This window comes from Lepidochelys kempii, chromosome 10 (genome assembly GCF_965140265.1).
Source record: "Lepidochelys kempii isolate rLepKem1 chromosome 10, rLepKem1.hap2, whole genome shotgun sequence".
NCBI classification, from domain to species: domain Eukaryota; kingdom Metazoa; phylum Chordata; order Testudines; family Cheloniidae; genus Lepidochelys; species Lepidochelys kempii.
In genome coordinates, this window is record NC_133265.1 from 85651663 (window position 1) to 85664599 (window position 12937).

The 12937-nt window shown below is 42.2% G+C and overlaps 1 protein-coding gene across 2 annotated transcripts in view; it reads left to right on the forward strand.

Moving 5' to 3' along the window:
- IQGAP1 (IQ motif containing GTPase activating protein 1) overlaps positions 1–10793 on the forward strand; it is a 179893-nt gene extending 169100 nt beyond the window's left edge. For both annotated transcript variants that reach the window (XM_073304652.1, XM_073304653.1), the window contains one exon: positions 8022–10793. In XM_073304652.1, coding sequence (XP_073160753.1) covers positions 8022–8135 — 114 coding nt within the window. In that variant the 3' untranslated portion in view covers positions 8136–10793. The remainder of the gene's footprint in view (positions 1–8021) is intronic.
- Positions 10794–12937: the final 2144 nt, after the last annotated feature.

Genomic DNA, 12937 nt, shown 5'->3' on the forward strand with positions numbered 1-12937 from the left:
ATGCCCAGCTCTCCCATGCACACACCCTCTGGAGTGTAAACCCAAAATTATATTGTCTTGCACTGTACAGAGAACTATATAGCATGCTCATAAAAATCGCCCCCTCCCTCAATGTGGCGGGAGATATGTACAACTCCTTTCCACACCAGGGCATGTATGAATTGCACAATCTGGGTTTTGGAATAAACAAAAAATAAGTTTATTAACTACAAAAGGTAAATTGTAAGTGATTATAAGGGATAGCAAACAGAACAAAGCAGATTACTGAGCAGATAAAACAAAACACGCAACCTAAGCTTAATTCACTAAAGAAACACATTACAAAAAGAAAAGGAGTACTAGTGGCACCTTAGAGACTAACCAGTTTATTTGAGCATAAGCTTTCGTCTCACAAAAGCTTATGCTCAAATAAATTGGTTAGTCTCCAAGGTGCCACTAGTACTCCTTTTCTTTTCTCGAATACAGACTAACACGGCTGCTACTCTGAAACATTACAAATAGTAATTTCTCACCCTAAGTGTTGTTTTAGGCAGGTTGCAGAGTTTTTGCAGCTTAGATTTCCAGTTATTTCTTTTCACAGACTATACTCCTGTCTCAGCCTGGACTCAGCCCTTGCCTTTCCCCAGCTTCGCTCCTTTGTTTCTTCAGGTGCTTTCAGGAGTCCTCCTTCTTGAGCTGGGAGGCAATGGAGAAGAGCCAGATTAACTCCCTTCCCAGCCTTAAATAGGATTTACATAAGGCGGGAATCCTTTGTTTCCATTAGAAAAGTACCAGCAGTGTCCAAGGTGGTATTCTGTACCAGGTGACATTATCACATGACCTTGCAGTGTTAAAGCCACCATGAGACAAAGTTTATTTGTAACGTCCACAGGAAGGACCTCCAGGAAGATGAGAGATCAGCATCTTCAAAGACCCATTCTGTTGTCTTTCCTAATGGCCCATTCAGGCTGAATGCATACTGTCCGGTCGGCATTCCCCAAGTGTACACACAGTTGTAATTGTTAGAGTGTCAATATTCCTAACTTCAGATACAGAGCTGACACATGCATACAAATAGGATAACCACATTCAGCAAATCATAATCTTTCCAATGATACCTCACATGACCCATCTCGCATAAAACATGTCTTATTTATGCCATATTCATATTACAACAATATTTTTATGAAGAATATGAGTGTGGCGTCACAAACCTATCCTCCATGAATTTAAATAGTTCTTTTTTTAACCCTGTTACAGTCTTGGCCTTCACAACATCCTCTGGCAAAGAGTTGCACAGGTTTATTGTGCACTGTGTGACGAAATACTTCCTTTTGTTTGTTTTAAACCTGCTGCCTGTTAATTTCACTTGGTGATCCCTAGTTCTTGTGTTCTGAGTAAATAACATGTCCTTATTTACTTTCTCCACACCTGTCATGATTTTATAGACCTCTATTATATCCCACCATAGTTGTCTCTTTTCCAAGCTCAAAAGTCCCAGTCTTGTTAATCTCTCCTCATATGGAAGCCGTTCCATACCCCTAATCATTTTTGTTGCCCTTTTCTGAATCTTTTCTAATGCCAATATATCTTTTTTGAGACAGGGTGACCACATCTGCACACAGTATTCAGGATGTGGGCGTACCATGGATTTATATAGAGGCAATATGATATTTTCTGTCTTATTATCTATCCCTTTCCTAATGATTCCTAACATTCTGTTAGCAAGAATGTCCACACCAGTGCTAAGTCAGCAGGAGACGCTCTCCTGAGTTCATAGCTTCCACATCTCACTGAGGTGGAATAATTATGCCGATGGGAGAGCACTCTTCCGTCAGCATAGCGCATCTTCACCAGATGCGCTGATGCAGCTGCACCTATGTATCATGGTAGTGTAGACTAGCCCTCAAATTATGGCTCATGGAGTTGGCCCTTCAACCCCTGGAATCCCAGTGGGAGCTCTTGCTGCAACCCTCTACTTCGAAGGGAGATGAGCCCAGAGAGATGAGCCACTCACACAAGGCCTCTAAGAAAAGGTCTGTGAGTCCGTGTAGCGAGCCCAGATCAAGCCAAAAACAATCTCTGGCTCCATCAGTATCATCAGTACTGATGGCAGTGAAGGCGTCTAAAACTGGTACCCAGGGCGTGCACAGTACCAAACTGACAGGGCAAGTCAGACTACCCAAAGACCCGAAGGGCACACGCAAAGAAACACCAGTACCACAGGGGCATGAAAAACATAGAAGATCCACTCCAGGGAAGGCTCTCAGTATGGACATCAGCACTGGTACCAATTCTGGTGCACCTGGCACCAACAGACCTCGCGGCCAGATCCGTATGTCTGACTCATTCAGTGCAAGCCTCTGAGCACCGACAACCACTGCCAGTACTGACGTCATCTGCACTGCCAGATTTCCGGTGCGTGACAGATCTTTCGGTATCCAACGCACCAGACTCGCCCCTTCTCAGTACTGGGGCACTGGTACCAAGTTCATCCAGAGCCCGAGACTGGAATTTCTCTTTTCCCACCTGCCTCCCAATTCTATCATTGTGGACACAGTTAACTCTAATGGCCACCAGCACCAGTTCAGATCCACCCCTTATGACCGGGACTGGATATGTTTGGATCTGTTCAGCAGGAAAGCATTTTCATAAGCCACCCTCCAGTTCTGCGTAGCAAACTACCAAGTCTTGTTGGCAAAATATGACTACCAAAATTACATGAAACTCGGTTCCTTTATTAAGCAACTGCCTGATTCTCACAAGGAACAATTCAAGGCAGTAGTCAACAAGGGCTAACTGGTGGCAAAGACGTCCCTCCAAATTGCATCTAGCATAGATGACATGGCAGCATGCTTGATTTCCACGGCCATTGTGATGAGACAGGCTTCATGGCTTCACTTAGCTGGCTTCCTTAAAGAGATCAAAACTATGGTGGAAGACCTTCCTTTTGAAGGGACAAAGTTATTTGCTGAGAAGACTGATGCATTGATTCACACATTGAAAGAATCTAGGGCAACTCTTTGGTCCCTTGGGATGTATTCTCCTGCCTACAAAAGAAAGAACAGCCTTCAGCCACCATTTAAGCCCTGCTCATCACAATACACATCTCAGTACTCGTCACAGAGATCTTATGGGACGCAGAGGAAGAAGCCTACGTTCCCCAGGCGAAAGTACTGGGGATATCAATCAACTTTCTTTCAGCCCTCCACTTTGAAACGGCAATTTTGACGGGTTGGTCAAGGTGCCTGTAGGACATTCTCACCATCTCATGCTGTTAAACCTCACCTATCCCTTCGGCAACCATCTTACCCCTTTCCACAACACGTGGGAACAGATAACCTCCAACAAGTGGGTGCTGGAGATCATTTGGGATGGTTATGCCATCCATTTCTCCTCCCTCCCAAACACCCTTCCCCATCCCTCTTCAGGGACCTTTCTCACGAGAGTCTATATCAGGAGGTAAACCGTCTCCCCAGCATAGAAGCCGTAAAGCCTGTGTCCATACATCTAAGAGGTAAAGGCTTCTACTCTTGCTACTTTGTAATTCCAAAGAAGAAGGGAGGTTGGAGTCCCATGCTGGACCTGAGAGCGCTCAACAGATATATCAAAGTGCAGAAGTTCAAGGTGGTCACTCTATCAATGATTTTTCCAGCACTAAAGAAAGGAAATTGATTCTTGGCCCTCAACCTCCAAGATACATATTTCCACATTTCCATCATACCAAGTCAGAGATGTTACCTGAGATTCACACTAGGCCAAGACCACTGCCAGTGCAGAGTACTCCCCTTCAGCCCCCAGGGTATTTTCCAAGTAGTGACAGGCCACTTACGGTTTCAGAGTGTCATAATTTATCCTTACCTGGACAACTGCCTTCTCAGGGCATATTCTTTCACCAAAGCCCAGTGAGTCACCCAGACTACACTGAATCTGTTCCAGAATCTGGGCCTACAAATCAACACACAAAAATCAACATCAACACCTGTGTAAAGACTAGAATTCAGAGACACTCCTCCCAAGTCACAGATTCCTCAGTCTTTCAACACTGGTAGAGACAATTCAATCCAGCCCCCAGATTTCAGCCAGACACCACCTCCACCTTCTAGAGCACATGGTCATGGGCACATCGGTCCTAGCTTGTGCCAAACTATTCATGAGATGCTTCCAAGCCTAGTTCAATTCATTTTACAGGCCAAACAGAGACAGCATAGACAAATTATTATTGATGCCCACCAAGGTCAAGGAATCCTTAGATTGGTGGAAAGACCCAATGAATGTATATACCGCAGTCCCATTTGTTCAGCCTCCCCCATTGTTACCCCTGAGTGCCAATGTATAGGATGGGGTGCGCATCTCAACGGTCTGCACATACCTTTGCAGAACATTATTGCATCCTCAGGGAGGGACTCGGCTGCAGAGCCAGATTTGGTGCCACAGAGCTATCCTCTATAATGGATTTGACTCCAAAGCCCCAGCCTCCTAGTGGTGGGTACTGCTCGGGAATTACCTACAGTGAAGCACCCATTGGGACACTACTCGAAGAAGAAAAAAGAATGTACTTACCTTGTGCAGTAACAATGGTTCTTCAAGATGTGTCTGTCCCTCTATTGGTGCTCCATGACCCACTCTCCTCCCTTCTACTTCGGAGTTCTAGTAATTGACTCTGCAGTAGAGAAAGAACTGAGGAGGGATTGCCCATGCACATTGGCTAGCCTCGTGGCAGGTGAGGAGCAGTGCATGCATGGGTGGGATGGTCTGCTATCAGAATTCTCCGATCAGCAGTGCAGGGACGCAGACACACCTACAGTGAAGCACCCATAGGGGGACACATCTTGAAGAACCATAGTTACTACACAAGGTGAGTAATTTCTTCTTGTTTTCACTTGAACCTAAGGACAAAATTTAGGATTAATTAATTTACAATGTTCTGATCTGTGTTTAGTCAAGGAAAAGTCTTACATTTCTGTAATACCTGCCATGTGACAGCTATCTGGATTTATATAAGAGCACTGAAATGTGTGCATAATTTCTAGGAAATACTGATTTGCAAATAGATCATTGTTATAAAAATAGTCCTTCAATAACTGACCATATGGATCCTCACGCTTTAGCCTAAACTCACAATCTTCTAGTGGTCTTCAGTGGTCTCAGTTGCCCTTCATTTACTTTTGACCATGAAAGTTGCAGTGAGTTTGGAGCTCATTCAGTGTCCTCAATATTTCCCTCATCAGTTATTGGTTTTTCATTTTTCTTCCCCTTTTGTGTGTCGTCTTGTGCGTTTAGTTAGTCAGCTTTTTTATTTTAATTGATGTTGATGCCAATGCAGGCACCCTGCAGGTCCCACTTCTCATGAGCAGCTTTGTTTTTCCTGAACATCAGTCCTAGGATGCAGTTTCTCTTAGTGTCTTTTGGCCCAACAGACAGCATAACTGGGGCAACGGAGAACTCCAGCTTTATGAACTATGCTTCATGCAATGCTGTGATACCCATTGCAGCCTCTCATTTTTGGGTGCCTCTGGGAGAAGGTCAGAATTAGTGTGAGTTCACTCTTCAAAGAAAAGAACAACTATTTCAAACCCCTACTAGCAGGGGAGGCTTCTTCAGGCCCAGTCACCTGAGTCTAGTACCATTAGCATTGAGAGACACTGTGGCTCTGACTTGACAGGGTGGTTTTATGACCAACATGATGAACAGCGTCAAGGTCATTCGTCTCATCTGATCAACTGAGTTGGATACCAATCATCCACCATTGTCAATGTTGAGGGGTGTCTTGATTTCAAAGACCTAATCACTGTAAGTGACTTTAGGTCCAGCAAAAGTGGCACTGAAGTTCCCAATGTCACCTGAGCCAATGAGGAACATTAAGTTATATGTCATGAGCGCCTCGGAGCTGAGCCTTTCTGAGTGGTCTTGGGACTCTCTGTTGGCTTCCCTTGCCTCTGGGCTGGAGAAAGATGGAGAAACAACATTGCAGTCTCCTTGCTCCCATTCAACCTCAGTGAAGGTGAGGAAGTATAGTACTGTGTCACAGGGTGGCTGGCTGGCTCCTGTGACTGAAGTAGGTCCAGCTCCAGTGCCATAGGAGATGGTCCCAGTTAAAGGGGTGGTGTCAAATTTGTAAAAGGTGAGCTGAGGAGCAGTTTTGTTTACTTTGCTTAAAGTTTGGGCAATAAACCTGCCTAAGGGAGACTGAGAGTGTGACAGCTTGTCTTTAGCAAGCTCTGCCTCATCACTAGGGCCCTACCAAATTCATTGTCGTGAAAAACGTATCATGGGCCATGAAATCTGGTCTTCATACTATACAGATTTCACTGGTGAGACCAGCGTTTCTCAAAATGGACTGTGAATTTGGTAGGGCCCTACTTATCACAAACTATCAGTCGCCCAGAAAATCTTCAATACTGAGAGAGACTGGCACAGGGGGATGCCTTATTGTCTATCCATTCAGTATCTACCTCCTCAGAGCTATCTGACACTGGAAAGGTGTCATTGTAGCAGTCTTGCCTCCATTGATAATGAAACTGGTTCAGTCTTCTTCATTTGATACTAGCTGGGAGCTTTTCCTGTTGTTCTGCTTTAAATTTCAGTGCCTAAGTCACCTCAGTGGGAGCTGTGGCTGCTTAACTTCTTTGAAAATCAGGCCATATATTTTATGGCTGTGAAATATGATTAAATGATGGGAGGAAGGACTCTATCTAAGGGTTATGGAGATTGTATGGTAATCACATGAACGAAGAGCCTGGAAATGACTGTTTAGATTTGGATTGTTGTGGTCTTTTTAGATATTTGAAACAGAGGTGAGAGCTAAAGAGAGTTTTCATTTAAATTTTCCTATTAATACAAAAAATCATAAAACTAATATAATCAGAACTAAAACAACGAGGAGTCCTTGTGGCACCTTAGAGACTAACAAATTTGTTTGGGCATAAGCTTTCATGGGCTAGGATCCACTTTATCAGATGTATGGAGTGGAAAATACAGTAGCGTGTGTGTGTGTGTGTGTGTGTATATACACACACACATAGTACATGAAAAGATGGGAGTTGCCTTACCAAAGCGGGGGGGGTCAGTCTAACGGGGCAATTCAATTAACAGTAGAATACCAAGGGAGGAAAAATCACTTTTGTAGTGGTAATGAGGGTGGCCCATTTCAAACAGTTGACAAGAAGGTGTGAGTAACAGTAGGGGGAAATTAGTATGGTAAAATTAGTTTTTGTAATGACCCATCCACTCCCAGTCTCTATTCAGGCCTAATTCGATGGTGTCCAGTTTGCAAATTAATTCCAGTTCTGCAGTTTCACGTAAGAGTCTGTTTTTGAAGTTTTTTTGTTGAAGAATTGCCACTTCTAAGTTTGTTAGTGAGTGACCAGGGAGATTGAAGTGTTCTCTGACTGGTTTTTGAATGTTATAATTCCTGATGTCAAGATTTGTGTCCATTTATTCTTTTGCATAGACTGTCCAGTTTGGCCAATGTACATGGCAGAGGGGCATTGCTGGCACATGATGGCATGTATCACATTGTTAGATGTGCAGGTGAACGAGCCCCTGATGATCTGGCTGATGTGGTTAGGTCCTATGATGGTGTCCCTTGAATAGATATGAGGACAGAGTTGGTACCGGGGTTTGTTGCAGGGTTTGGTTCCTGGGTTAGTGTTTTTGTTGTATGGTGCGTAGTTGCTGGTGAGTATTTGCTTCAGGTTGGGGGACTGTCTGTAAGCGAGGGCTGGCCTGTTTCCCAAGGCCTGTGAGAGGAAGGGATCGTCCTTCAGGATAGGTTGTAGATCCTTGACTCCTTGTTGTTTTTGCTGATACAGACTAACACGGCTACCACTCTGAAAATAATCCGAACTGTCTATTAATAGAATATTTTTCATACTTTCCAGGTCGAATCAGTGGGTCTTTAAGGTATATGCTTATATGTCATAGACTCTCACTAGATATTAATTCTTCAGAAACCTTCTTTGCACTAGTGTCTTGTAACTTATCCCTTTCCCATTCAGCCTCTATGGATTTCTCACTAATCAACATGTTCTCTTTGACAGGATCTTTTGCAGCTGCAGTATGAAGGTGTTGCTGTCATGAAGTTGTTTGACAGAGCAAAAGTCAACGTCAACCTCCTGATCTTTCTTCTGAACAAGAAGTTCTATGGGAAATAATTGCCATCTCCCAGAGGAGCTATGAAAACGGAGGTTAATGGAAAAACTGCATCTTTGTTTCTTAATGTCCCCTTTCCCCTGTCAGAACCAAGGACACCTATATATTGATGTACCTCCCTCTGCCCAAACTACAAGTATATTACTTCATGGCGAAGGACTAGACTGTCAGTGAATTAATAATCCTGACTGAGTCCACAGGGACTCTATCTGTCTTACTGCTATGATCTTATTTTCTATGACTTTTCAGATTCCTTGAGAAACATTTAGTTTAGACGTTTTCCATGTATTATTACAATGGCATTGGGGATTAAACAGTTGTTAGAATATATTTTGGGTTTCTGGGTGTGTTCTTTGCCTAAACGTTTGGATGGTGGGGCTTGAATTCTTGTTACTTGTTGTAGAAGAAGAAAGCTAGCACTGCAGAGCAACCAGGTCTGCCTCTGTATCTAGAAGCAGAACAGGATTTCAGATCGTATTTAGACTCCCTCTCTAAAATTCTAAGAAAACACAATAGGACATCAACTTAGAGAAATATTTGCTCTGTGCCATAGCATGGAGAAATTGGAAAATTTTTAACCAGCTGATTCTGTCCATAGCAGTGTCCATTACCGAAGGCTCACTACCAGGATGACTGAACTGTTTATAGATTTGATTTGAAAGACCTAAACTTGAGTTATATTTTAGCATGTTATTCGATGTACGTATGTAGCTCTGTCCCCAAGCAATGGGGAGAAGAAAAGATTTTGTCACAGAACTGAGTCAAATTAAAAGTGGTCAATGGCCAGCTTGCGGTGGTGGTGACTATTAGCTGCATGGGACTATGCAGCAGAGTCCTAGATGGCTTTCAGTGACGTAAGTGATGCTGAATTATTACTATACATACATTATTGTAGCCATGTAGAAGATCTTTAATGATCCAATTTTTTTTTCAATATTTGTTTCTCTTAAAGACCCCTTACTAATATACAGATTGTCCCGGTTGTAGAGGAAATGAGGAATGTGTGTGCTAATGCCTAAAGATGAAAAGCGGCCTTTTATTGGGGGTGGAGGAGAGAGATTTTTGAATCAGTTGAGAAAAGTTTATTTTACAGTTTCGCTTCAGAAGCCTTTAGAACATTACAGAAAAACTTTCGAAGTTAGCTTAGTGCTTCACATATCTGTAACTGATGCCATTAAACACTATGATATACCTGCAGACTTGCCAAAGGGAATTTACTCTGCCTTAAATAGTCTGAGCTGTTAAATTATTTACATTTTACCAAATGTACCTGAGCAAATGACTCCCCGTTTCCTTTACTACTTAGATATTCACTCATTATTATGGTGGTGCCTGTTATATTGCTATACCTTACAGAAATGCAAAACGACCGTTATGAACTCTGATATTCACTAACTTACTTTTAGCCTGAAACAAACTTTTGTTGCCCAAGTTATCTGCTCCAGACAAAAATGTCTTTTTTTTTTTTTTAATAATTTTAAAATTTGTTTGACTGTTTTATGTTCCCAGAGTACAGGATAGAATAAAGTCTCTCTGTTCTTAGACACACACACATACGCCGTATGTTTATTTCAAATAATTTAGTTTTATAATTTAATCATAGTCTGCCATTTTAGTGTTTTTTAAATGAAACCAGTTACTAATGTTTGAAAACTCTCTGCCTGCCTTGGGAGTCAGTTGTTTCCCATAGTCTTTTTAAGAGGCTAATCCTATGTGGCTCTACCTTGTAACAATCCCTGTCATGCAAACAGTAACAAACTGATTTTATCTTGGTCCATGCAGGATTAGCATAATAAAAAGAACAATGACGCAACTTTCCTTTTGGATGTAAAACTGACCACAGCCAGGAAGTTCCAAATAGGGGAAATTCTGCTGTCAGAGCGGAGAACCTCAAAATAGGAATTCTATGCCCCCATCCCAAAATAGCATCAGGACAGGGACAGGATAAAAGTCTTGACTTGCATCTACCTGTCTCTTTTCAATGTGAGTTCCCACTGCTGTTTAACTGAAGGGTTTTAAATCTAACTATCGTTTTTTAGTTAGGGATAGTGACAATAGGACATTCTCAAATTATTCTTCAGGGGAATAAAACAGCACCCTGACATGTTCAACAAAAGGGATTAAATTTTCTCCATTTAAAAAGGGCTACTGTCCCAGAAGTCTGCATGGCTGCCTCCTCACCGTAACCCAGTCTAAATTCAAGAAATAGCTAATGAGACTAATAGTTAGTGAGGCTGTTCTAATAAACTATCATAATACCTATGAGGAGAAGATATTTGGAATATTTATAAGAACAGCCAATACCTATTTCAAAACAGTTTTGGTGCAAATTGACAAGACAACTAGGTAGTAAAAGAGTGAACCCATTTTATGGGAACAGGTGTGCCAATTTTAGTTAAATAAGTGTGTAACTTTGGTAGGAGTTTTTAAAGAATGGAGACACTGGCAGAAAGATCCAGTTTCAGCACTGAAATTTTGTAATTTGTTACTTTATTTATTGGTGTCCTAGCTTTCCCTTTTCTCTTCCCTCTCCCCTCCCGCACAATCATTTTATTTATCTTGGGCTTAAATTCCTTTCAAATAACTAGATGGCTTAGCCTATTGTTTGCACATAAAATGTCTTTGTATTTCTCATCTAAATAAAAGATCATTTGTTCACATCTCAGTGTTTGAATCTGTTTGAGACCAGCTTTAATTTGTGTGTCAATTTGTTAAACCCAGCACTTTGCTTTTTAGTGAAAACTTCTAATCACAGGACCACAACAGCATATACACATACAGACATTTTCTGCATTTCTCAGATGTCAGTCACTTAGGAACAAGACTATCATCTCACCCCATTATAATGTGTCTGAATCAGAAGCTGAGAGGCATGTGCAGGTCTGTTTCCTAGTTACACTGCATTTCATGCACTCCAATTTAAAAAGTGCTATCAAACTCTGTTTCCATCATTTCCATAGGAAAGGCAGAACCACAGTCTTTAGGTTCCTAGGGAATCCATGGCTTCAGAGCTACTTTGGAACCAGCAACTCTGGAACTTCTCAACCCAGCAGTCTTCTCAGTCTGCCGTCCAGGCTCAGTCACAGAACCCCTGTGTGCCTGGCTGAACTCCAAATAATCAGGATATTTAAACTTCACTGACTGGACAATCCCCAGTGCAAATGCTGACCCTAGCCAATTCCCCAAGTGTTTAGAGAGCATTTTCTGGGTACATGTTAAGATTAGCCAACCTAACTGGGGATGCAGTGGTCACAGGCACCTTATAAAATGGGTGTGCTGTGCCCTTTGAGGTTACAAGAAATATCTAATGCAAAGATGTTAAGATGTTTCAATTAACTTATATTTTACTGTTATAGCACTAAATGACAGAATTTTGATTTGCAGTTGTAGTTGGAAAAGAGCCTGAGACATAAGCCCTTGTATCAGAGGCCTGGTATGAGGCATGAGGCCTGGGCTAAAGTAGTTGTCAAAGCTTTACTGATATAAACCAAAGACAAGCTGTGACCAACAGGAAGGACCTGCTCACAGAATCTGGCAAGAACAGGGCTGATATTGTAGAAACACACATTCCTAAGAAGTGCTTGGCACAGAGTACTTACGTAAACACATCCTGATACCAAGGATGGTACAAAAACATCCCCCAAGGATAACAGGAACATACTGACCCCTCCTAAAAGATGATGTCAGGATGACAGTATGTAATAAAGAAATTTTGATCGAACCAACATGTACAAGGTGATGGGTGTTAAGTAGCCATGTCGGGATGCAATAACTAATTATGGCAGAGGGGCAGTACATAATTTGTTTGTATCAGGGTATAAAGATGTATTTCAGAGGGAGTGTCTTTGTCTAGCCTAGGGAGGAGTGGAAAGTCCTCCCATTCACTGAGCTGGTCCATTGTTACGGGCAAAAACATATTAGTGGTCTGGTAGAGTCTGCAGGATACTAGTACCGTGTTTCATTGACAATAGACCTGGCCTGGTGTGTACATTGACAGATCTTGTGGTCATTGAGTGATTCATTCAAGGTCTGCTGTGCCAGCTGTCTGCGCAGAGCTGGAGGAGAACACACCCATGCAGTTGAACATCTAACCACACTGGTGACCCACGACCACTGATCTGGTAAGTAAGTGAGCTATCTTCTCTAGGCATCGCAAACTAATAAGACACAAAAAACACAAGCTAGGGAACTCTCTTATCCTCACAGAGGTTGATGAAATTTGGACATGGTGTATTGCCAGCAAGGGGGACCCATATAAAGTTTAAAAAGAAAGTGTGGAAAAATGAATTGGAATATGTAAAGCAAGGGCAGAAACTGAAGCCTTGAAAAACAATAACAAATAACCCTAACAATAACAAATAAAAAATGTATAATAATGCAATTAAGGGCCATGGCAGTAAAATGGCTTAAATAACATGCCACAATACTGGCCAGGCACGTTATGGAAAAAAACAGGGAAGTAGAAGAGGTAACCCAGGCTTTGGAAGACATATCCAAGACTGTTGAGCACTGGAAAGCCCAAGGTCTTTTAGCTGGGCAGCAGGCACTCCAGACACATGGTATGCTCAAAGAGAGAAAGCAGGTGAATAAAAAATTGGAAACAGCTGTGGAAAACCTGCAAAAGAAAGATGTGCTATCCCCTGCTATCCAACAACAGACCTCAAGTGCTTTTATAATACCTGAAGGATGGGGGCAGAAATGGAAACAGGTGGCCCTAACCAAATTAAAAGATGGAATATGGGATAATTGTGATGGATGCTACACTGGGGACATGTGGAATGACTCAGGCTGGCCACCATCCAAT